Source organism: Mus pahari, chromosome 12 (genome assembly GCF_900095145.1).
Source record: "Mus pahari chromosome 12, PAHARI_EIJ_v1.1, whole genome shotgun sequence".
Taxonomy (NCBI): Eukaryota; Metazoa; Chordata; class Mammalia; order Rodentia; family Muridae; genus Mus; species Mus pahari.
Window position 1 is genome coordinate 22,217,609 of NC_034601.1, and position 25,329 is coordinate 22,242,937.

Below are 25,329 nucleotides of genomic sequence, written 5' to 3' on the forward strand. Positions count from 1 at the left end.
TTTGTATCTTGTCCAGTGTAATCTAATATTCAATGTAATATTCATACTACAGTAGCATTCTGTTACAATCTTTGCTGCAAAAAGCAGCTCTGGATGAAGGGTAAGAGGTGCATTAATCTGTGACTATAAAGATAAGTATTGAGAGTTTAGTCAGGAGTTATTTTGTGTTATGGGTTAGGAAAGTAGTGCCAGAAGGTTCTCCTTCAGATCGATGACATCTCTGGTCCTTGAAAGTTGGGAAAGTTTCCTATAACAGACATGATTTTGCTTCTGTTGAGCAGTTCTTTGTCCAACTAGAGACCTGCTGGCTACCACAAAGGTATAAAGCTATACTGTTGCCCTAGGGGATCTGGTGCCATGCTGGTCCTTGATGGGGTTCATAGGTGTTACGGTTGGAAGTTGGTTGCTTCCCTCCCTGGGCAGCTTGCCTGTACCTTCACTGCAATGAAAGCTCGTCCCCAGAAAAGGCTTTCAGGTTAGATCCAGCATGGATCCTGGAGTTCTGTATCTGAAGTGCATGGTGTCTTCATCAAGAGCGACTCACCTTCAACCAAAAACAACAGCAGTAGCCTACATTGTTTAGGGAGTCTGCTCATCCTGTGTTCCCTTCAGGTCATTTGTATCCTGCTATTCCCCTAACAAGCACTTGCCAGCCTCATAGTACTTACTTTCATGATGTCTGATGTTACTTCTGCTTGTATACACACATCTAAGGATTTTAAGCTCAGAACTTACTGATGAGGAAGTATATTTGGTATTTGTATATCTGGGCAACATACTACTACACTCAGTATATTTTCTAGTTCCACCTATTTATCTGAAAATGTCATTATTCTTTATACACCTATCATAAGAGCATTCATTATGTTCTTATTCAAGTTTCATTCAGAGAGAAATTCAGTCATAATTTTCTCCAACACAAAAAATATGAAATAAATCTCTATGCATTCCCTCCAGATATTAATATTCTCCTTGTGAATGATGGTCTGGAATAGATCACAGACTTGGAAAACTGCTCAATTTCTAGGTGCAGTTAGTCCGGTGTGCAGATTATTCACCTTGGCCGAGCCTTCCTTCCTCCCATCATTTAGGGCAATTATAGGTGAGAAGAAGATCAGAAAGGGTTTTATGAGATGAAGCTTGCTTTTTACCTTCACAGAAGTCCTCACAGCCTCTGTAAGCATCTCTTTATCACCATTTAAGGATCTGTTTCCAATCACAGCTACTCTTGAGATCCCAAACAAGATTCCTGTGGTCACGCCTTGAACACAGATTAGTTCACGGTGGAACAGACTTTCCCAACTTGAGAGCCAGTACTTTCCATGCTCTGATGAAACACATTCAAGTTGTTCTTCTCATTTGTAGCTACTTTAACTTTAAAATATGTTGTATTCTAATACCCTCATTAGAGTGCATCACAGGTCATAGCTATTAAACAGTTTCTCCATTTTAAATAATTGTGCTTTTTAAAAACTGATTTAGAAAAGAAAATATATTTTATGATGTAATATTTATAGCAGGATTAGGTACAAAATCTCTTTCTTAGTACATTGTTCCATTCACTACAAACCATTTCTAAAATAAAGAGCCAAAGGGCCATAAAATAAGTTTTCTCATTTATTAGTCAGATTGATTACAAAGTTGACTTATATAATTAGAAATAGTTCCAATCAAAAATAAATCATAGTATTTACACTCCAAGTAGTAAACTGTACTTGATATTTGTAGATAGTCTTTATAAGAATTAAAGCTAAATGCTTATGTTCATCTGTCAAAATGAAGATTTTAAACATACTGTAAAACATACCTATGTCATATGTTTTAAGAACTAAGCCTATCAGATTTATTCATAAATATCCCAAAACAAAGATGTTGGGTGCATATGGGGTTAAGGGTAGATAAGATGGTAATGGGAGGGGTTGGAGGTATTGATCATCAAAATACATTGTATAAAATTTTTGGATAGTTAATATAATATGATTAAAAAATCAACATTAGATTCAAATTTTCATGTGATGTTATGTTTAAGACAATTGTATCCATTAGGCATTTGAACATTTTTAGGCCACAGATTATTTAAAAGTCTCAGTTATATACCTGGAAAAAGGAAATAATCAGTAACCCTAAGTGCCAACGATAGTAATCCAGCTATAAACATGTTACAAAATTAGTGCAAAGAAGGTTATGGTTACAACCCAGAGAGAAAAATAGCTAATGTTGGAAATCATTTGCACCATATGAAAGTGCCCATCACATTCAGAAAGAGATAGGTTTTTTTGTCATTTTTTTCTTGTAAAATATTAAGTGGATTGCTGTAGAGATAAAGTCAGAACATGCACTCACATAATAAAATCAAATTTCTTACACATCAACAAAATGATAGTCTCTATATAACTCAAATAAATATCAGAAATGTGAAGATATAATTGCAAAAATATGTAGTAATTCCTCTGTTTCCACCTTTCATATTATAAGTCTAAACAAGGTATCAATGGGATCTAACTTCTACACACCAGGATGAGTCCAAGTTGATTGGAAATGATCTCAAGAGCCGTGATATGTATGTAGCTGTTCTTTGTGCACCAGTGCACCATGCTGAGTATTTCTTCTTGGCATACATCACACAATACAGTGTTTAAACAATGCAACATAAGTATCTTTTAGCTAATTTGGTTTTCTGTTTAATCTACTTTCAAAATAATTGCATTGTTTACTCAATTCCTAGCAGAGTAACATACAATCGATTTTAATGTTCACTTTGTTATTCTAAAATGGGATTGATGTCACCCACCAGGGATGTGGATACTAAAATATAAAAGGCACTCCTTTGAAAAGAAAGATTTTAATAGTTCTATTGCTCCATAAGTTTTGAAAACATCCCAGCATGTACCAGTGCCTTCAATGATAGTAAATAAAACAGATTGGCAATAGAAAGTATAACACAGATTCTTTGATTTTTCTGATCAAACTGAAACAGAATAAAGAACAAAAATCAAAAGAACATCCTTCTTACAAAAACTTACAGACAGTATACATTTCAGACACGCTTTCTGTGAAGTGACAGGTTGAGAAGGATGGTGAAGAGAGAAATAGCAATGGACTGTATGCAGACAATATGGGCGTGTGTCCATGACACATGCTTAATTCTCACAAGAACAGGGTGCAAAGGAAACAAACATGAGGAAACATTTCTTTAATCCAAAAAGGGATGAATCCTTGATGTCAGGATTTGCATTCAATCAATGCACAGCTTGAAAATTAATATGTATCTATTGGTAGATGCAAATGACTTTCCAGTAGACTATACTAACACACAAAACTGGCTTATGCTGAAGAATATCAAGAATATATATATATATATATATATATATATATATATATATATATATTGCTTATATTCATTTTTCTTGTTTTGGTTGTATATAGGTTCACCCTACATAATATCTGCATCACTTATCAAAGTTAAAGGGAAGAATAGAATGGGATGTCATTTTGGACTAAAGCAAATGCAACCCACACTCTACTCAGAATGCTAGTGGTTTCCTAGCAACAACTATATTCTAGAGTCAGGAAAACTGAACCATTACACAAATGAAATAACTTTGTGAAGATTAACTTGTGCACTTGTATAGGTCTTGGGACACATGTCACCTTACCTTGTCTGACATGGATACTAAGTATTCTATAAATGGTTTAATGGAATGCAGAATGGAGGATGAAGGAGGATAAGACAATGTCAAAGTTAAGCAAGACTTCAGTTCCAGTGAAGTGGATGTCAGCTCCGTGTAGTCTAGGAAACCTTTCCTTTTCTTTATTTTAATTAAAGTCCCTCAAAAAGGTTTGTACCATACTGCTCAAAGAAACAATGTCAGGTACAAAGAGAGATTGATATACCACATGGCACATTAAAGTAGATGTAGTTCTTTGACTGCTATAATTTGTCATTGGTATTGCATATCGGTAAGGTTAGCTTTGTTTGAGAGATACTTTGACAGCATTACCATGGGACATTTAATCATTTGATCTTCCATGAACAGAATGTTACTTATATTGACCCTGCATCTTCAGTAGTGCTAAAGGGCAGAACCCCCATCTGTGAATATCCAGTAGCAAGTATGTGAAATAGAATTGGGACTCATTCTAAAGGCCATCTTCAGACACAAAGACAAGCAGAGGAGGAAGAGAAGCCATGTTTAGACAATCTGATAGAAAATGATATGCTGTTAAACTGTCCATAATTGGAAAAGGACAGTTTTGTCTTGAAAAACTATTCAGGCCTCAGACAATGAGAGAAAGCCAACTGCAGGTATGAACCTGTAAACAGGTCAAGTCTGAGTAAAGGAAGAACAGATCCCTATCAGTATGGTTTATTGATAACCATACCCTACAAGTTTATGTGTGTAACCTAAAGGAACACTGGCAGTGGCAAGAGGCAGGCAAGAGCTGGTGTGTTATCAGTGGCCAAGTCCATTTGCAAGAGATCTTTGTAGACAGAAGTCCTGGCAGTACTTTGTGATAGAAGGAAGGAACCACTAGGTCTGCTTAGGGACCCAGGTAAACTTCCAACCTCCTTCCTCATCTCGACGCACAAAGGCTTGTCCCTGGTGGAAGGAATGAGTTTTCACATTACAGTGAGGGCTCAAAGATGTGGAAAAGGCCACCTCTGTCTTGTTGGGTGACACATCTGCAGTGTGGTAAGGAAGAGTCTGCACCATCACTGGAGGATTAGAAAGTCTAGCAAAACTGTGACAATCTTCCTGGTGGATGGAGGTGGTATGTGAGCCATGTGTTCCCTGACCTATGTAATCGAGGTGTAGATCTCTGGGGACATTTGCATAGACATTTGTATCATGTACAAACTGGGAGGAAATACTGGGAACTGCTCTGGGATGAGAGGCTACGGCACTGTAGTTAGCTGGTAGAGTGTCATCAATGGTATTAAGGTCTTTTAACCCAAGGGTTTGAAGAACCCAGGGGTCCACTTGGGGCCCAGGTTGTTCTTCACAGTTAGAAAACTCCGTGGAGAGGTTTCTCTTGGCAGTTTTGGACTGGGGGATCTCGGCAGGGGAGTGTCTGTGTTCTTTGGGTTTCCTCTTCTCTTTTCTGAGTTTTCCAAACACTTTTGAAAACTCATCTGATGACAGCAATTTCTGGAAAAGCAATATTTGAAAACTATACTTCCTTCAGATAGTTACTGTTCACACAATTGCATAGGGAAAAGAAGGCTAAATGTCTTGTGTGTTCCCATACAAGTAAAACTCATCAACTGGCCACTGTTTGTTACATAAATATTCTTAATAAGTTGTTTCTTTCGTTCACATCCTTTACTCAGTTTTTAAAAGTTGAAGGAAGCAGATGACATCTGTAAGGTTTCAACTAAGAGAAGGAAAAGCTGATGTCAATAGTAGGTGTCACATATAAAACTTATTTATAAGTAAATAAAATAAGACCACCATTTATAAACAATCGATTACATGTTTTTTCTCATTGTATGCAGATGCTATTAAAGTCATTAATAAATAAAGTAAGACATAGTCATAAAAGTGATTGAGTACTCCTTAGCCTAGATTTAAACCTCATTCATCTGAGTCTAGACAGAACCTCTGATTTAAACACTATAAACCACCTCTTACTTTTATTATATTAACTTTTAAAACAATTCTATGTGATGTGTCACATAAATTTAGAAACCTAATATCAAGAAAGTTAAAAATAATATCACTTTAATGATTTTATAAAGTATTTTTTTATAGATTGATAGCCAGTGTTAGGACTTCATAGTAGCAACTGTAAAACACATGTTTTAGTCAAAGCTAACTAGACTACAAAGGAATCAAATTTAGTGACTCTTTGAACTGAAAAAACAAATGGTAGCATCAAATCTAGATTAATGTCATAGTTTGTGTATAAATAAGATTAAACTGATGCTAGACACAGTAATGTGAGTGAGGGCAAATGCAAACTAAAATGTAAAATGGAAGGAAAAACATAACACTTACAGGTGAGCTATTTATCATTGAGTTAAAGCAGTTCACTTAGAAGTGCTAGAAAAATGGGGAGAAAGATAGAATGCTTGCATATCCCTAATCACCAGTGAAGAGTCTGGGAGGGTGTGGGGGAGGCAGAGTTTGAGTTCTGTGTCTTCCTCTACAACTTTTCACCTTATATTTTCAGGCAGAGTCCCTTACAGATCATCCTAGACTTGCTGACCAGTGGGATGCATGGATCTACTCAGGTTCCCTGTAATCTACTGGGATTGCAGGTGCATCCAGCAGCTTTTAATGGGAACTTTTCAGTATCCAAATTCACATTTTTATGGATGCATGAAAATGCTTTACCTACTTAACCATCTCCTCAAAGCCTAGAGAGAATTCCAACAGGGCACTTAGTCCATCCATTTGCCAATTAAGATAACAAAGGCCCTGTACTGGTTTGAATAGGAATGGCCCATAAGTTTCCTGAATTTGAATGGTTGGCCTATAGGGAGTAGTATTATTAGGAAATAGGGATAGCCTTGTTGGAGGAAGTGTGTCAGTGTGGCGGTGGGCTTTGAGGTCTCTGGTCCTTGAGCAGGGCCTATTGTGGCAATCTCTTCCTGCTGCCTTGAAATGCAGGTGTAGAATTCTCAGCGACCTCTCCAGCACTATATCTGTCTATGTGCTGCCATACTTCTCTTCATGATGACAATGCAATAATTCTCTGAATTGTAAGCCAGCTGGAGTTAAATGTCTTTCGTTATAAAAGTTGCCATGGTCATGGAGTCTCTTCATAGCAATAAAACCCTAACTAAGACAGGCCCTAAGGAAGAACTTTAGCTAACATCTAACACATACTCAGAACTACAAATATTTTTTTTTCCATTTGGTTTCTACTCAAATATTCCACACTTTATGAACACCACAGTCCTCAATCCCTCTGATTAACTTTAGTCTTTAAAGAACTTCCTTAGTCACATCTAGCTAAAATCTAAAACTAGAAACTTCTGGGAAATGGTCTACCAAAAATCCTGTTGAAGCCATTTGAATCGTGAAGGATAACGGTTCTATTAAGACACCTTGTTCAAGTGAACTTCATGTACTCAGTCATGGATGTTATGTAGTGATTTCCTCCGTCAACTCACTGCCTTGAACTTGTAGAACAGATAATTACATACCTTGGCCTTCTCTTCCAGACGTTTAACCAAAGTAGAATTCAGGTATTGTCTGAGGTGATTATTCTCTTCATGTAGCCTAGCAAGTTCTTCCTCCTTCTGCAGTAGCGTATCCTGGAGCTGCAGGAAGCACACAAAGGTACAGGGTGCTCCCCTCTATTGGTTTTGTAACCTAATAATAACGCACTGCTCCCCAACCTTCTTAAACTTGATTATTCTTGTTTGTTTTATGAACATAATTTCGAAAAGCCCTAGTCCTCAGAGTCCTAAATTAAATCCACACTCCCTACCACCTGATTGTTCAGTTTTGCGCCCCGCATATTCCATTCATTGCAAAGTATTTAAAGAGATCAGATGACTCTCAAAACTGTAACCACGGGGAATCGGGTGGGTATGGAGGAAAGTGAGCTACCCGGAACTGTTTAAACCTAAGAAGGAAAAGTTAGAAGGTTTGACTGGACTCTTTCCTTGCACGTTTATGAAAATAAAAACAAGAGATGTGACTTTGCTTCCCCTGGGGTCAGACTGGTTTGCCTGTGTGTCCAATAAATAAGACTGCTCTGCAGGAGGAGCCATAAATGAAACCTGGAGGAGTGATCTTTGGAAAAAGTTTATCACCATCCCTCCTCTCAAAGATGAGCTATGTTTACTGTTGAAAACATTACTGTATTCCTTCTTTGCTCTTGGCAGCAGCCCAGAGAGTAGGGCTGCAGAAATATTCCACAGAAAATGAAAAATAGAAATGGTGAGTTGAGAGGTTGATCACAGGTTTGCTTGAAGCCACTGTTTCTGTGAGTTTGTTCAACTAACCGTTATCTCTTTGGACACACAACACTGAGCCACAGTGATTTTAAAAAGAGAAACAATGTAAAACTAAAAATCAATATGATTAAAGGGGAGACTCAGGAAAGAACGGACTTTATGGAATTGGATAGTCTCAATATTCTCGATAGTTTTCCATACCTGTTTATTTCTGTAGAGCTGAGACGACAGCTGAGCCTCTTCCCATGAACATGAGTCCTGAAGAGGGAAACTTAACTCAGAGGACGGTTCTGTGTGAAAATATAAAACAAATGAATGAACATCTTTAGAACTGTGTGATTAAAACTCAACAAATGACTTCAAATGTTTAATAGACTTTGTCACTTCTCTTTCACACTGGAAAACAAATTATTTAAAGATTTCAGAGGAAGGAAGTGAGGAAATATTTATTATATATTTAGTCTACAATGGTGGCTAAAGGGATGCCCTCTGAGAGAGCTGAGCAGCTCCTCTAATAGATATGTACATTCTTGCTGGCCAAATGAATAGAGGCTCTCTCTACCTCATAAGAATATTTCCTGACCCTGCTTTCCACTAGGCACAATCCTGTGATTCCAATACCCCTTTCTAGTGTCTATCATATTTTCTGATTTTTAGCATTTGATAGTGCTATGTTAGGCTTCGTGATCAACTCCTATATTGGGAAGCTGTGTTTTCCCCTCACTTGGCTTACTTGTGAAATCTGAAAGGGCAGAATTTGATGAGAATTTTATGTCATGGTATGATAACATTTTCCAGCATTTGTTTATTTATTAGTGCTGGACATTAAAACCAGGACCTTGTATATGCTGGAGAGGCCCTCCATGGCTCAGCTAAGTCCCCAACTCTTGTTGCCATTTACCTCAGTGATATACTTCTTTTTTCTCTGAAGAATTTCATAGAGATTTTACTACCATATCATACATGATGTATTTTACATGTTTATATCTGTATATTTTAGTGCCTTTTTTTTCCCAGAAAGGTTTTATGTTTTTTATAATATACAGCAACTATACCCAACAATCAAAATTGTTTCCGACTCATTCTTAATCTTGATCTGGGCTAGACTTAAAATGTTGTTGTTGAAACATTTAGTATTAAATCACAATGATGAGCAAGAAAATAAAAATGAAACTTGGGTTCACATCCTGAGACACTCTACTTCTGCTTTTGCTTATAGTAAAAAGACAAGATGGAACAATTTCCTCCATGGCATATGTATTGGCTTTTGCTTCAGCATCTTGCCATAAACACTCCAGTCTCCAAATACCTCGGGGCAGAATGAATGCATGGGTCTTTGATTTTGCAGTGCCTGGGAGTTTTACAGAGGCCACACATTAAAATAGAAACCTCTTTAATATGTGTAAGCTCCAGCCCAATGTTCTCTGTATAATTTCCATCAACATTGAACATCTTTCTCAAGCTGAAGTGAATATGTGAAAGGGGTATGTATGTAATATTGTCCTCAGAATTTGTACTATGAAATAAACATTGTTACTCATTCTTGATTTTCTCTCAAGGTCACAGAGAATCTGACCAAATTACAAAATAAATGCTCCACCTGATGATACCTTGACTCCAAATATGTGCTGTTTATGAAACTTTGTTATAGACCCAAAGTTACTCCATGAATCGGAAATCTCTAAGAACTGTACAATGTAGAAAATAACATGTTAGCTAACACACAAGAGGAAGGGCTTCATTTTTACTAGTTGATGAGTATAGAACAACCAGATTTATCCTACAAAATGTAGTAGTTTGGGGGCTTACTTGAATTCCCTACAATATCTCCTTTTCTGTCGAGGTTCTGCTGTGAAAAGGCCCATTCTCCCAGAGAAGCAGAAGAGTAGAACTTACCCAGCACTTGTGGTGCTTGCTGGAGCTCAGTGTTGTCCAGGAGACCAGCAGCCCAGAAAGAGACCCAAGTTTCCTTGGAAACGTCAACACCAGATTCTGACGTTGTAGTGGAATACGGGCAATTATAACTCTGGCTTCCTACAAAATACTGATCTTGGCAAGGCAGAATGGTGTTCTGTGAAATTCAGTATGATAGGGGTGTGAGAGAAGTCATGATGGCAGGTGGGAGAAGGAAAAAGTAGGAGAAACATAGAGAAATTATATGTGGTGAAGCAAATAAACAATGAAGGTGATAACTACAGGTCCAGATACATATTTGAATGGTGTGGTTATAATTACTAAAAAGGAGTAGGCTCTTGAGTTACCCAGTACTTCTTAAGGCCTTTTCACAAAATAAGTATAGTATTGGATGGGTCAGGTTAGTAAACATCAGAAGAATATTTCCTACTGTAGTACTTAGTTCAACTATAAGCTACTCAGAAATTAAATAAAAACAATTAGGTTTCATGATTCAAAAGTATAAGAACTATCTGTTACTCTGTAGGAGACATATTGATTATGTTTCTCATAGCCTTTAGAGATAAAGATCACAGACTGCAAAGTGTTAAGTGAACAGTTCTACATGGCATCATATCAAAAAACCTTCTAAACTGGGAATCTGAGTCAGGTGTGAGCCTTATACTGTAGGAAAACCAATTCAAGCTTATCCCCAACTAACTTACAAATAAACGAGACTCAGGCTATGGGTATTTTATTTGGCTTTCACAATCACTGGGGTTAACCCCTAATCTACTTTTCTAAACATTGACCTGGCTACCTCCGCAGTACTATACCCCAGAAATTTGCTATTTCTTCTGCCCACATGCTCATGGTTCATCTGTCAAGGTGGCTTCCTCCTCTTCTCCTGTCCTTTTTTCTTTCTCCTCCTCAGATCTCCTCTCTCCTCCTCTAGACTCTCCAGTCCCAACCAGGTAACTCAAAACCCTCCAGTAATTGGCCGTAGTCAATTTCTTATAACCAACAGCTTTAAATTAAGGAGCAAGTTTGCACAACAAAAGCTTATAATTTACTCCTAGGGCTAGAGCTTCTGGTACAGAATTTAGCATTACAATACCTAGCAACAAGCCAAACCTCAACATTGTGGTTGGATGATATATACGTGAATGGATATACATATATAGGTATATATGCATACAGAGGTGATTACATACATTTTGCCCCCAGCTCCAGTCACTGGAGCCTAGCATCACTCCATGGAAACAGTCAAAGGCTGAGAATAAAGAAATAAAGGCAGTGGGCTCTAGTTCCCTCCATCACTAAAGCTTAGTACCCTTTTCAGGTTCTCTTGCCTGGCATGCTTTCTCCACTGTGTTCTAATTCAGTGAACACCTTCCTGCCCTGCCGCACTCAGGCTGCACTCATGCCTCAAATCTCAGATAGGGTCTTTCCAAATGTCCACGCAGGGCAGGTAGGCTGCCAGCTAGCTTAAGTGGTCCAACAGCCCAGTCTTAATTCTGTGTCAATGTTTAATCAGGTAAAAGACATCTGTGGCAACAGAGTCTAGGTTTGAACAAACTCTTTTTAAACACTGTAAGTCTGTTGCAGCCTTGAAGACTTTTTTGGACATAACTTAAATAAAGAAACCAGAAGAGAAGACAGAAAGGAGGGAGAAGAAAGGAGGTGAAGGAGGGGAGAGGAGGAGAAGGAGGAAGACAATAAGAATAAAAGAACAGATTTATTATTATTGAGTCGCCAGAGTAATACTTGGGCCCTGCTCCCAGCAAGTGAACCTTTTGGAGTACAGCCTGGACAGCAGTTGCCTAAAGAAATTCAGCCAAAAGTTTATCAAGTGCTATTTTCTTTTTTTTCTAAAAGTATATTTGTAGACTCTTTTCGGGGGGTTATTATTGGAATCAGAGCTGAGCTATTATGCAATTGACACCGGAGAGGAAAACAAACCCCAAACACTCCTAAGTAGTTTAAATCTAAGTGTTTGCAAATATGCGCATCATCAGGAGGAACAGGTGGAAGGAAAGAAAGCCCTTGCAGGGTGAGGGCAAACGGGTGGGGTGGGAAGGCAAATGTGCAGAGAAAGGGAACAGAGGATAAAAGGGGGTGCGGGGCAGGAGACTTTGCCTATGTTAATTGTTAAGTACAAAGATATCTCCCAAGGAGTATATTTTAAATGCAGTTTGTTGTCTTCCAGGGCCCCCAGGTCCTGGCAGCAGACCAGTTAAGGCCAGCTCCTCACTTACCATCTTGCAGAAGAAAACTTGCAGAAACTAGACCCACTCAGCTTTTTCTTAAAGCCAGACTTAACTTTAAATGGGTCTGCAGGGAGGAGCAAGGAGGCGAGTTCTAATTCTCTGGAGCTGCCAGCGACGCGCACGCGAGGCTCCTGGCTCTTGCTGCTCTCTGATTTAGTAGGAGGCTGTCAAACAGGTGACGTACGTGCCTAGGGAGCCGCCCAGCCTAAGCCACCGACACTTCAGAGACACCAGCACTGGCACCTGAGACCTGCGCGTCGCCTTGCGGGTGCGGAGGCAGGATCCAAAGCCGCGCCCGGTCAAAGCCTGTGCCTGTGAGAGCTGAGTCTACAGAGTCTACCTGGCGCGGTGGCAGCCGGAGATGGGGACTTGGCTGCCCTGTTCCCTCTGTGCCACGCGCCCAGCAGCCGGCAGGGCGGGGCCGGGCAGGGCGGCCAGCCAGCACCGGGAGGCATCTGAAGGCCAAACTTTGGTCTCTGCGCAGAGCTAAAGAAGCCCATCCAAGGGACCCTAGTGTGAGTGGCACTCTGTGCATTCCCTGGTCACAGGATGTCAAGTGATGGTAACTTAATAGGGGCGACTTGATTTTATTTTTTTATTTAATGCAAGAACACAGTTCTTGCAAGGTTTAAATGTGAGGAGAAAGTGTGTAAAATCTAGAGTGCACATTTTCCAAGACATGTACCATGGACAACTGCCTGCACACAAGTACCCAATAAAATTTGTTCAAACAATGAATTAATGTTTATATTTAGGAATCTAAAGTGCTTTTCGCTGAGTTGGGCTGATACACACTACAATTATATAAAATGAGAAATTATGATTAAGAAAAATAATGTCTGTCAATACTTCATAGCATATTTTATTTCTCTATCTTTTATTTTATCCTCACAGGTATCTCTATATTGTTCGAGTAGGGGTGACAGAAGCAATACCTCCTTTCAATAAATCCCCGGTAGCCAACTCTCACTTGTGCTGACCATTTAAAGGATAGAAAGCAGTCGTCAAATGGGATCCAGCTCCAGCAAGCCTGGGAATATCCACAGAAGTCTCGAGGTCTGCCAGAGACACCTGCACAACCCTGTCTATTACTGTTCAAGTCACAGTACACAAGATGTGGAGAGTGCCCACCAACAGATGTATACATGAAGAAAGTATATAAACCAGGGAGTTTTATTCAGCTATAAAAAATGACACTATGCCCTTTGCAGGAAAAAAAAAAAAAAAAAAAAAAGGTAGTCTTGGATATCATAATGCTGAATGAAATAAGCCAGACTTAGAAGAACTAATAACTTATTATTTTGTATGAAGAGTCTCTATTTAAAGTGCATGTATATGCATGTGAGTGTGTGTGTGTGTGTGTGTGTGTGTGTGTGTGTGTGTTAAATAGAAAGGGTACTATTTTACCACTTGATAAGAGAAAAAGGACCAGAGAGTGCAAGGGACAAGAGAAGGTAATGGGTATAAATATGAGCAAAGCCCATGATGAATATGCATGACAAGATTATAAGGAAGCCTGTTATTTTGTACAAGGAATAAATACTAATAAAAAATAGCTAAAGACATTGACAGTTAACATAGACGCCATGTTCTACTGTTCTCTCAGTGTAAAAGGGAAGCCCGGGAATAAGAAAACGAACACTGTCAGCATAATAGATGAGCATTACACTTGGGTTTTGAGGTTCAGGCTAAGGCAATCGAGCTTCATCCTACCTATCACAAGGACATTGCCCTCAATACTCTCACTTCTACACATCAATGTGTGTTTGATGACCACAATTAAAATACTGATTCGCGTTTCTTTCAAATTCATAGGTTGAAGTTCTAGTGCCGGGGTTAACTGTATTTAAATAAAGATTACGTCAAGAACTAAGTTTAAAAGTGTTCCTAAGAGTGGGCCTTATGTCTGGTGGTATTATCAGAAGGCAGACACACCAGGGACCTGGGATGGCGCTCACACAAACAAAAGGTCATAGGAGGACAGGGAGGAGTCATCTGTCTGCGAGACAAGAAGGGAAAGCTCAGGAAAAGCCAAGGTGCCCAGCAGAAATCTTGACTGGGCTTCTAACCTCTGAAACTGAGGCTAGTCCTACGACATGATTGCTAGGTAGCCCTGGCAAACTAATATGTGCATGACACAGAAACTGAGAGCCAGAGTTTGAGTCCTGCTTAAATATAGGTTTTAGAGAATAACTTGACATTTCTTTGATTGTCCTCGTCCTCTGTCATGGATAGAATTTAGGAAAATTATGAAGTGACCAAGGGCTCAGCACCCCAAGATCAAGAAAGATATAGGGGAGGGAGTTGAGAATGTGCCAGATTCAGTGACATCCTTTCTCCTGTCCTGATAATATTTATTTGTAAATTTTAAAGAACAAGACTACGTGTGAAGATCGCTGCATAGGAAGTTGAAGATCTGGATCACTCCGTGCCAACCCATTCTAGTGTGTTCTAAGAGAAAGTGGTCCCCACTCTGCTCTGGCAGTATAAAGGACAAAGCCACAAATTAATAAAGATCTTGCAAATGAACGGTCCTGTTCAAGTCAAAGAGCTGTTCATGCGTTCGTCCTGTAAACACCTAAGCTCTTTAACAGAACCAAGTGAGCTTTCTGATGAGCAGCAGAGGCAGAGAAAGGAGGGCTGAGGAGACTTGCCTTGGGAAGCTGTCGCAGATGAGAAGCATGAGAAGTGTAAGCCTTTGCCATGACACAAAGCAGGGCAATGAGCAAATGTAGCATGATAAAAAGAAAAGAAAGGGCCATCAGCTTTGCATTATAATACATGTGGACTCCTATTCCTGGTATTTTTTTAGATGAACTGTGTGGGTGGCTAGATCAAGGTCTCTAAGTTCTCGTAATCCATTTGATGAATTAGAAGCAAAATGCTTGTAAGAGACTTCAAATATGAATCATATCTGCTAATGCTCATTCATTTCCCTATTTCCTGATTAAATAAGAGGAAAGTTTTTACTATTACTTATAGGGAGATTCTGACGTTGATTATGAATAAATGTCTATTGCTCTGCTGGGTCTGTTAAATTTTCTAAAGGGCATGTTGGATTTGCAAATTGGGTATTTTTTGAAGGCTAGATATAGGTTTTAAAATTCTTTAGGGCATTTTCAGCACATACATGCTTTGCACATCAACTACTTTAGCAAAGCAGAGATGGGTGAGCTCGTGGTGATATAGAATCCCAGAACACTGAAGAGCTATTCACAATTGAGTGCAGATCAGATCATATGTTCTTGGTGAAATCATTACACAGTGGAGCTGTGCATGGTGGTCCAAACACTTAACCCTAACATGTGGGAGACAGAAGCAGGCAAATTTCTGAATTCTAGGCCAGTCTGGTAACCAGGGCTGTCACACAGAGAAACCCTGTCTCAAAAAACAAAATGGGAAAAAAAGGAACCCCAATGTAAAACAAACCAAAACTGAAACCAAAATCTGAAAACCAAAAATCATAAATTAAAAACCAACCAGAAAAATAAAACCAGAAAACCTACAATGGCAACGCTTCAAATCCTTGAGCTCTGGCTCTGCCCGCTATTTTCTTGAGATTTATTGCTGAAGCATGAGCTTGATTATTATTAAACAAACGAAACAAGGACAAGAACAATACTAGACAAAATATGCAAAGATCTGAAGTACTTTGCTACATATATCTATGTGTATGATACGAAGGCCCATAATTGTTTGTGATGCATATCAAACCATGCCAATTCTTTTTTAATGTAAGCCATGAGATCAGTTAAAATCTGTCTTTATATTGTGTTAGAAGAGGTGGTGTTGAAGAGGAGGCTAATAACAGTTCAGTTGTTGAATCAGGGTAAAAATATAGCAAAATGGGAGGTAATTTGACCTGCACAAGAACCAAGTCTGCAGACAGCGAAAGGTAGAGTGTGATCAGAGGTGAGACGAGGATATAAATAGACGGGCATATGGAATGGTCTTTCATTTCACCCCTGGAGAATGCTTTCTTCGATTTGCCCATTAGTGGATTCAGTAGCTAGCATATATAATAAAGAAGAATCATTTTTCTTTGTAAACACAGCTCCTTCCCATAGTATAGACAGCTGAGTCTCCAAGTAACAAAAGGATTGTGTTTCTCCTTTCTCCTACAAGTTGAGTTTTGTTACATGTGGAAAAATTTCAATGCAACGTTTGCATTGACTTTTGCTATTCTTTAGTATATTTGGGGAGGCATTACACATTCAGTTTATGAGATACAGTTTTAACTTTACTCATCCAAAAACATATCATAATAAAACATATTTTATTATGGACAGAGACTTCCTTATTGCTCACCACTTGGATGTCATTGGAGATTTCTCATGGATAGGATATATATATATATATAATATACATTTTAAAGTAATAAAAATAGTTTCTACAGAAACAGGGTGTGTAAAAAATCATCAACATTTAATTCTGAAAACAGAAATAACACAGTTGAGAAGAGCGTAGTGGTCATTAGCTAGAAAAGAGAAATGCCTTGCATGAGGTCAGGAGTGAAATGTGACAAAATACAAAAGATGCTTCTGGGTGAAGTGTGTGTGTGTGTGTGTGTGTGTGTGTGTGTGTGTGTGTGTGTGTGTGTGTGTCTGTTTATGTCAGCCAGATTTTCTTTAATAGCTTTATATCCACCATTATTAATTGACTCACAAATGATTGCTGATAATTCAGTTATTCTTGGTGTATTTTGTTAAGGCAAATGACACAGGACTGTCATGTTGAAAAATCAGAAGGTTATCAAGATAAGGACATATCTTTTCAATATCATCTATATAGTGTGCATATGTGAGATTGTTTTCAAATGGATAAAGGCCTGTATTCATTATTCAGGAAATCTTTTCTGTTCCTGGGAGCCTTGCTCTCCGCCTTTTGTCATAATTTAGTGTTTCAGCATAGTATTTGAATCCAGGTAGATTGAAGCGGCTTCACTTTGCTGTTGATAGATATGGGATTTCCTCCTTCCTTCAGGTCCCGCCTGGGATCTGGGGCAATCTATGCCTTACCTCTCTGCCTCTAACTATGTGAACAGTGGTGGGAAGCTCTGCTCCATGAAAAGCTATCTATTTAAAGTGAAATAAGAAAGGTCAATAGTACTATGAAAGAACATTAAAAAAAAATTGAAATTTACCTCACATTAACACAAACATTGGAGAGGAAGCATTTTAACCCAAGCAAAGAGTTCTCAGGGCTAAGGGGAACCTCTGTGATTCAGTCCCTGGCTATAGTGTGAAACCTCAGAACCCATGCCCAGCAGCAGTAACAAAATACATAAACAAGTCAATAAATCAATACAGTTTTATTCCACACACTTTACCTCAGTGCACTGAAAAATGATTAAAATAGTTATGATGATTAATGTATGTCAGGGATATGCTCATCTAACTTTGATATAAAATAAAATTCTGCCTCATGAAAATCAATATTTTACCAACTAGATTCCAGTGCCCACATTGTTCAAAACTTCCCGTCAGGGATGCTTGGCAAACTAGATGACACAAAGCCAGTGCAACATTGACAGCTTGGAAGGTGAATTGGCTGTGACTGTAGCATTTAAATTTATTGAAAATATAGAAATCAGAACATTTATTTCTATCAACATAACTGGACTCATTCCATTCCAGACTTACCTGAGAAACTAAAAAAAATGTTAATTATATCATAAAATGTACACAAAAGCTGAAAAGAATCTTAATATTTATTAGTAACACATTAATTCAATTTAGTTACAATCACATCAAAGAAATTTAAGGCAGTCAAATTTCAATTTCCATTCAAATTTTATTTTCTATATTTCCTTGTTTTAGAAAATAAAAGCATAATGCCCATTTGTACTAATGGAAGCATATACATACTTTAAAATAGTCTAAGAGAATATGCCTAGTGTTTACTGCCATGAAAGTAACATTATTCCACTCTGGAAAACACTTTAGTGAGAATCCCAAAACTCCCACCATCAGCTAAGGACAAATCCAAACTCTCTGTGACTTTGAATGGGGGGCACTGCAATGGCAAATAAGAACAGTGCAGAATCTCAGTCTCCCTCTTTCCTTCCCTCCTTCTTCCCTTCATCCATTTCTCCTTTCTTCTCTCTTGCTTTGTTTGCACATGCGTGCGCACGTGTGTGTGTGTGTGTGTGTGTGTGTGTGTGTGTGTGCTTGTATTTGTGTATGTGTGTATGTTTATCCCCCTCAGTTGTACTTTTGACAGACATATTCATTTCAGTGGCTTCTTCTCTGGGTAAGAGAGCAACAAGAATAAGGTGATAGGGTGGTGCTGCACATCTTTGATCTCAGCACTGGGGAGGTATAGGAAGGTGGATCTCTATGAGTTCAAGGCCAGCCTGATCTACAAAGAGACTTAAGAACAGATAGGTTTACAGGGAGAAATCCTGTCTTGTAAAAACAAACTGAGAGAGAGAACATTTTTTTAGCAGGTAAAATGTTTTTGTTCCTTCATAAAATATTGTATTATGTGAAAACTTTCATTCTTTGAATTCTCTAGTATTCATGAATATACATCTAGGTGTACATATGTTTACATACTGTGTTTATTTATTCCTATCCATGCATCTTGAGCACTCAGTAAAGACCAAGCCTCAAAATCCTTGGAGATAAATGAAAACATTCAGATGTTAGACATGAGCCCTTACTCTGAACTACCAAATTCTCAGTAAAAGACAATAATCAGTCTAGACATGTTTGATTCATGATTCTGGAAAAATGAAAGCAATATTTTTCCCTTTGCTAACATCAGTGTTTGTGTACCAATGAATCTCTACTCCTGGGGAGAACTTAGAGAGAAGCCTGTTCCTTAGGTGTGTCTTGTTGGCTCCATATTACTCTGGATAAGGTATTTACTTTCTTCAGACATGCATACCAAGAAGCCCACTCAGCCTATACATAGACATTTTACACCTGTTAATTCACAACATCCTTTTCTCTTGAACTGAAACCACAACTACTTAAAAGATAATAAAGGCAACTTATATTTCTGCATCTATATTGGATATCTGTGATATAGGTGGTGTTTCCGCAAGTGTTGAGAGCACTACTAGTGTATGCAAAGAAGCAATTGAGCGTTTCCTCGGAAATCAAATCGCTAGGAGAAAAAAAAAATGTTTACGTACATTTGGGTATATAGAATAAGTTTCTAGAACCATTCCTCCTCTTCCAGATGGAAAGGCAAAAGAAACCAAGCAATAAAAAATCTTGATCACAACTAGTTTATACTTTGCTCACATATCAATATAATGACCACACATCATCATTTTGTATTTTGTGTGCATGGTGTATTTGCACAAGTTTGACACTGGGTAGTTTCACTTCTCATTCTCCTGTATTAAAGCAGTCTCTTGCTGTACCTGAGCTTGCTGTGTTTGACAGTCTATCTACCCAACTTGCTTGAATCATTCCTTATCTGCCTGCCTTGCACTAGGGTTACAAGGAGGCCACTGACCAGCTTTATTGAGAATATTAAGGATCCAGACTTGGTCCACACACTCACACAGCACATGTATTTCACACAGAGTCATCCCCCTTGCCCCTAATAACATTTACAAAGCTAGAACAATAAGAATAGCCTCAGTAAGTTAGACTTTCTGTAGTGTGCATTGCTACTCCTGGGAAACAACACTGTGTTCATTATGTTAAAATGTATGTAAACATATTTTCATAACCATAAATGTGTTGCTATAGCAATGTCTTAACTGTGTTTAATGTAAGCTCCTGCACAGCCTTGTTGTTCATCAATGCTGGGAAATAATGCACAGAAACTGCATTAGTTCTGCAGTGTTTAGTGGGTACCCATTTTAAATCTGAAGCCTGGGGGCATTTTATTCTCTATTTCACAACAATTTAGAGCTTTAAGATGTGATTCTAATATCATTATTTGATAATTCTTAGCATCATGACAAACATTTATCAAATATTCTGAATTAAATTATATTTGGATTCTCATACTGTTTCATTTGATATAGTATCAATAATATAGAAAGCACCATATTCTTAGAGGGGGGAAACAAATAATAAATTAACATGTCTAAACAAATAAAGGAATTTCATAATTATGACAAAAAATATGCACAAAGGAAAATAAGCGGCTGCCAGTATGCAAAAATATCCAACTTACCTGTTGAAATAGGAATCCAAAGTTATATAGAGGCCACCTGGGGTAGTTGCTCTATGTGACAGCCTCTTATCTCAGCCTACAGCCTATAGTTAACCCTTAGCACACCTTTCCCCTGATTTCAGAACTAGCCTTGTGCCCTGACCCAAAGTGGCCAAGGTAATTTATCCATGTCCCTATAATTTAATGTCCACAAGCAAATATGTATATAGTAATTGTGCATACAAAATACAAGACAATCTTAATAGTACTTTACAAAATTGAGGGTTTTATAAACATTTATATATATATATTTTTCAATAATATCTTGCAAGAATAAAGTAAACTGAAAGAATTCTTATGCACTCTTTCAGATTTGTTATAACCCAATAAATTTCTAAACTGTTACATTGGAGAGAGATTACATAATGCATTCACTGCTTCCTATCTTAAAGGATATGTTCAGATGTCTCTTATGCCTTTGTTTCTATAAACAATATACAGGCTTGTCATCCCAATACCCAGGGGATGCAATGAAAGGTTTAGGAGTTTAAAGTCATCCTTACCTCTGGAGTGAGTTTGAGGTCTGTTTCAAATACAAGGTAGGTAGGAAGGAAGGAAAGAGGGAGGAAGGGGAAAGGAGAGAGGAGAGAGAGAGAGAGAGAGAGAGGGAGAGAGAGAGAGAGAGAGAGAGAGAGAGAGAGACCGAGCGAGTTATTTTAAAGCAAAACAGTGCAAAGATTTAAATCGCTGCTCTTAGCAGGCAGAGGTAGGCACAACCTGGCATGGCTGTCCCCTGAGAGGCCCTACCAGCAGCTGGCTGAGACAGAAGCAAATACTAACACCCAACCATTGGACTGAAGTTGGGGACCCCATGGTTGAATTGGAGGAAGGATTGAAAGCCAAAGGGAAAGTGACCCCATAGGAAGGCCAGCAGCCTCAAATTATCCAAACCCCAAGGAGCTCCCAGAGACTGAGCCACCAACCAGGAGCATGCAGGGGCCAGTCCCAGTCCTAGGCCTCTGGCACAAATATAGCAGAGAACTGCCTGGTCTGGCTTTAGTGGGAGAAGATGCATGCTTAATCCTCATGAGACTTGAGGCCCCAGGGAAGGAGGAGGCCTGCTGGGGTTGGGGGAGAGAACCCTCTTGGAGGCAAGGGGAAGAAGGAATAGAATGAGGAATTGTGGGAGCAGGGACCAAGAGTGGGGGCAACAACTCAAATGTAAATAAATAAAATAATAAAAATTGAAGAAAAAAAAGAATAAAGAAAAAAATCTAGGTCAGTTTATTAAGTAAAATCCAGGCCATCAATACTACATAATGAGACTGTCTCAATAAACAAATAATCAAACAAAATTTACTGATTTCTTAAATGTACATCTTTTATTTTTAATGAAAACTCCAAAATAATTGTGCTTGATTTTTAAAGATTCCCTTCAGTTAGCTAGAATCATCACTAGCAGGAAGAAGTGAGGTTCTTTCCCACATTAATGTTAATTTGTTTCTTTATCCAAATGCTTTCACTTTCACAGTCACAACTGAAATAGAACAGCAACAGCGGGCTAGGATATTAAAGCTCTGACCTTAGAAAAAGTGACATCAAGCATCAGGCATTTTTGATTTGTAACCCTAATTGCTCCTTGATTTGTCTACACCCAAGTATTTGTCTAGTTTCTCTTCACTTTTCCATTTGATATAGTTAGGAATGGCTCCTTCTTGTATCAAGGGCCTCTCTAGTATTTCTGACTGTAGGGTTTTGATAGTCAGCTATTTCTCCATCTCTTTAGTGTATCAGAAGCACCCGTTCTTCAGTTGTTTCATAGAAAACCCTATAAATCTATCTCTACATATTTCAGTGTACCTTTTTTTTCATATTTTCTACTGATAAACTTCAACCAGAGTGGTTATATAATTTTCCCAAACCATCCATTGGTTTGCTAAAAGTCCATGATAGGAATCACATCACAACACACATTCTATTCATGTCTCTGCCATTTGATTCTTTTTTCTCATGCTTGTCAATTTTACTTTCTTTCTGTTGTCTTTGATTGGGATTTTGAGGGTATCATCATATCAAGCATGGCTTTTCAAAGCTTTGCTGATTTATTTGTCTTTTGTGTCGTCCCTCACTTGTAAGCAAAACTTACAGTAGAAACATTAAATAATAATGTGCAATATACATAATGGGTACTATGGTGATAACTGGGCTCATCTTCATGAGATGTTTATTTTGCTCAAGGACAAAATGAAAAATTTGCAAAGTTCTTACTGTCCTTGTAGTTTATCAAGTTGCCCATGTACTAACAAACAGTTCTCCTTTCTGTCGTCATCTACTCAAGCTTTTTATATGGAGGTCTGTGACTGGGTGTCTTTCCACAAATGCACATTTATCAAAGGACATCAGCCTACCTCATCTTTCCGATCGGTCTCACTACCCAGAGTCTAACTGTGAACATTAGTATTGTGGCTCCTTTATCATAGTTCTACATCCTATTGTCTTTTAGATGTTCACTGCTTTTGGTTTATTCTGATTCTTATAAATTGCACACATACATGTTTTTCAAATTAAATGGCATGAATCTTTTTGGAAGATTATAATACACTCAATGTTATAATTTAATGTCTGGCATTGTACTTAAGGTATGAGTTTATACTTTATATAAGTTCACCAGCTTACTAAATTCTTTCCAATATCCTTAAATCAAAACAATTTGCCTATATTTTCTTTGTAGTTAGACACTATTTATAATTCAAAAACATAAGCATAAATGTCATTATTCTTTTTGAGATTATTACAATCATATATTTATGTATACATATGTACTTTAATACAGAAAATTATAAATTGTCAATACTTTAAGCTATAGTTAACACAGTATCAATTCATATATTAAAAACTAATACAAATGTATCACATTAAATGGTTGACAAATTTACACCAATGGATGATTTGTACAGTACAACAGAAAAATACATCACTTTGAAAATTAGTACTATTTTAGTTCTTTTAGCACTAAAGAAAAGTTGAATAGGAAGTATGGAATTTCATGATCAGATTTTCATCCCTCAACCTCCCCCACGAACTAACATGCCATACTAGGAATAAATGTGGTAAATTTTCAAAACAACATTGGATTATGAGAACCGAGTCCGTGGTTCAGATTTAGGTGGACTCTCTGTGGTGTCACTTCTGGGATGTTGACTGATGTGTAACATCACATGTTCACAGGTAAACTGTCAACAGCATTACCTCCACTGCCATAAGCCATCCTCGTTCCCATCATTCACCTCTTTCCCCTCATTTCCTCCTTCATTTTAAACATTTATGAATCATGTTTTCCTTTCTATTGTACTTTTGCCTTTTTGATAAGTTAGCGTTCATCATCTTGTTCACTGTCTGTTATTTATTTATTTTACTTTCAGTGTTCAAACTTAAGACATATATCTACTGATATTTCTCTAAAATAGGATTAATTTTTTTTTACATTTTATGTGCTTGCCAATCATTAATAATCAATAGTATATGTTATCTGTAGATTATAGTTAATAGTCTAGAATTATCCATAGTATCTAATCCAATCTTTACATCCTTACAAGGTGGGCAAAATAATTAATCACAGAGGAAAAAAGTTTTTGTGCAAATTGTGCAGATAATATGAAATGGAGCTAGCATTTGTTGAAATCAGGTAGATTCAATTTGGGCAAAATTTGGTATGTTTTTGTATACTTTTTTCAATTCCTTTAAAACTTTAGTTTTAGAAATTGAAACTATATAATGACTTAGAGATACTAAGAGAGGCATCAAGAGAAAAAACTATAAAATAATTTAGTAATCCTACTATGGGCTTTCCAGATTCCATCTCAGTTTCCCCCTGCCCCCATTTGATATTTTATTTATTTACATTTCAAATGTTATCCCCTTTCCTGTTTTCTTCTCTGGAAGCCCCCTATCCCATCCTCCCTCCCCCTGCTTCTATAAGGTGTTCACCCACCTGTCACCCACTCCTGTCTCCCTGTCCTGGTATTCCCCTACACTGGGGCATCGAACCTTCAAGGGCCTCTCCTCCCATTGATGTGTGACAAGGCCATCCTCTGCTACATATGCAGCTGGAGCCATGGGTCTCTCCATTTGTACTGCTTGGTTGGTGGTTTAGTTCCTGGGAGCTCTAGGAGGTTTAGTTAGTTGATATTGTTGTTCTTCCTATGGGATGCAAACTCCTTCAGGTCCTTCAGTCCTTTCTCTAACTCCTCCATTGGGAACCTCATGCTCAGTCCAATGGTTGGCTGCAAGCATCCACCTCTATATTTGTCAGGCTCTGGCAGAGACAGCTATATCAGGCTTGTCAGCAAGCTCTTCTTGGCATCTGCAATAGTGTCTGGGTTTGGTGTCTGCATATGGGATGGATCCCCATAATGGGATAATTTAGAAAGTTTACTTGTAGATTATTATTTTGAACAATGCTTTCCCATGTCATAGAATCAAATGAGATTCCATTACTCACAGGACAAATCAAATTAAGATTAAAGTGAATATCAAGAAATGTCCAGAGCACACAGAGTAAGTTAGTGTGGCATTTTTGAAAACTGGTGTGTTGATAGAAATACCCGCATACTGAAAAATATTTATTCCCCTCTTCCATTTGCAATTCATATCATAATCATTCAGAATTAAAATGTAAGTTAAATTAAAATGTTTATCACAACACTAATAAAATTCATCAAAAATTAATTAAGCTAGATATATTAATAACATTTAATCTTATGAAAGAATCTTATTTATCCATTAAAAATAATATGTAAAAGAGAAAAATCGACTATAAATTAAAAAAATGCTGAATTCGGAGGCAAGTAAGATAAAGAAAAGATGAGATAATTAAATTAGCATATCAAAGAATTATTGAAAATATGCAAGTAATTCAAGTTAGAAATATCTCACACAGTCTTGGGATGATAAGAAGGGAAAGCTATGTGATTTGATAGCAAGCACAAGCTGCTAAGAACATCACTATGGCTGCCTGAGCTTAGGAACATAATTTCACATGCAGTTTTATAAATCTGTAAAGATTTTAAAATGATTATTTATTCATGATGAATTTGGACCCTGACATTCTGATATTTTATACTTCATTTGTCC

The 25,329-nt window shown here is 37.8% G+C and overlaps 1 protein-coding gene across 3 annotated transcripts in view; it reads right to left on the reverse strand.

Annotated features, from left to right (window-relative positions):
* Positions 1-1,604: 1,604 nt before the first annotated feature.
* Positions 1,605-25,329, reverse strand: part of Gmnc (geminin coiled-coil domain containing) — a 33,343-nt gene continuing 9,618 nt past the window's right edge. Inside the window, exons 1-5 of one of the 3 annotated variants that reach the window (XM_021209861.1) lie at positions 12,064-12,469; positions 9,809-9,983; positions 8,114-8,202; positions 7,154-7,270; positions 1,605-5,150 (exon numbers count right to left, since the gene is read on the reverse strand). In XM_021209861.1, the coding sequence (XP_021065520.1) occupies positions 4,533-5,150; positions 7,154-7,270; positions 8,114-8,202; positions 9,809-9,983; positions 12,064-12,066 (1,002 nt within the window). In that variant the 5' untranslated portion in view covers positions 12,067-12,469 and the 3' untranslated portion in view covers positions 1,605-4,532. Of the gene's footprint in view, positions 5,151-7,153; positions 7,271-8,113; positions 8,203-9,808; positions 9,984-12,063; positions 12,470-25,329 lie in introns of those variants that run through there. The other 2 variants (XM_021209860.1, XM_021209862.1) reach the window with 2 other exon arrangements.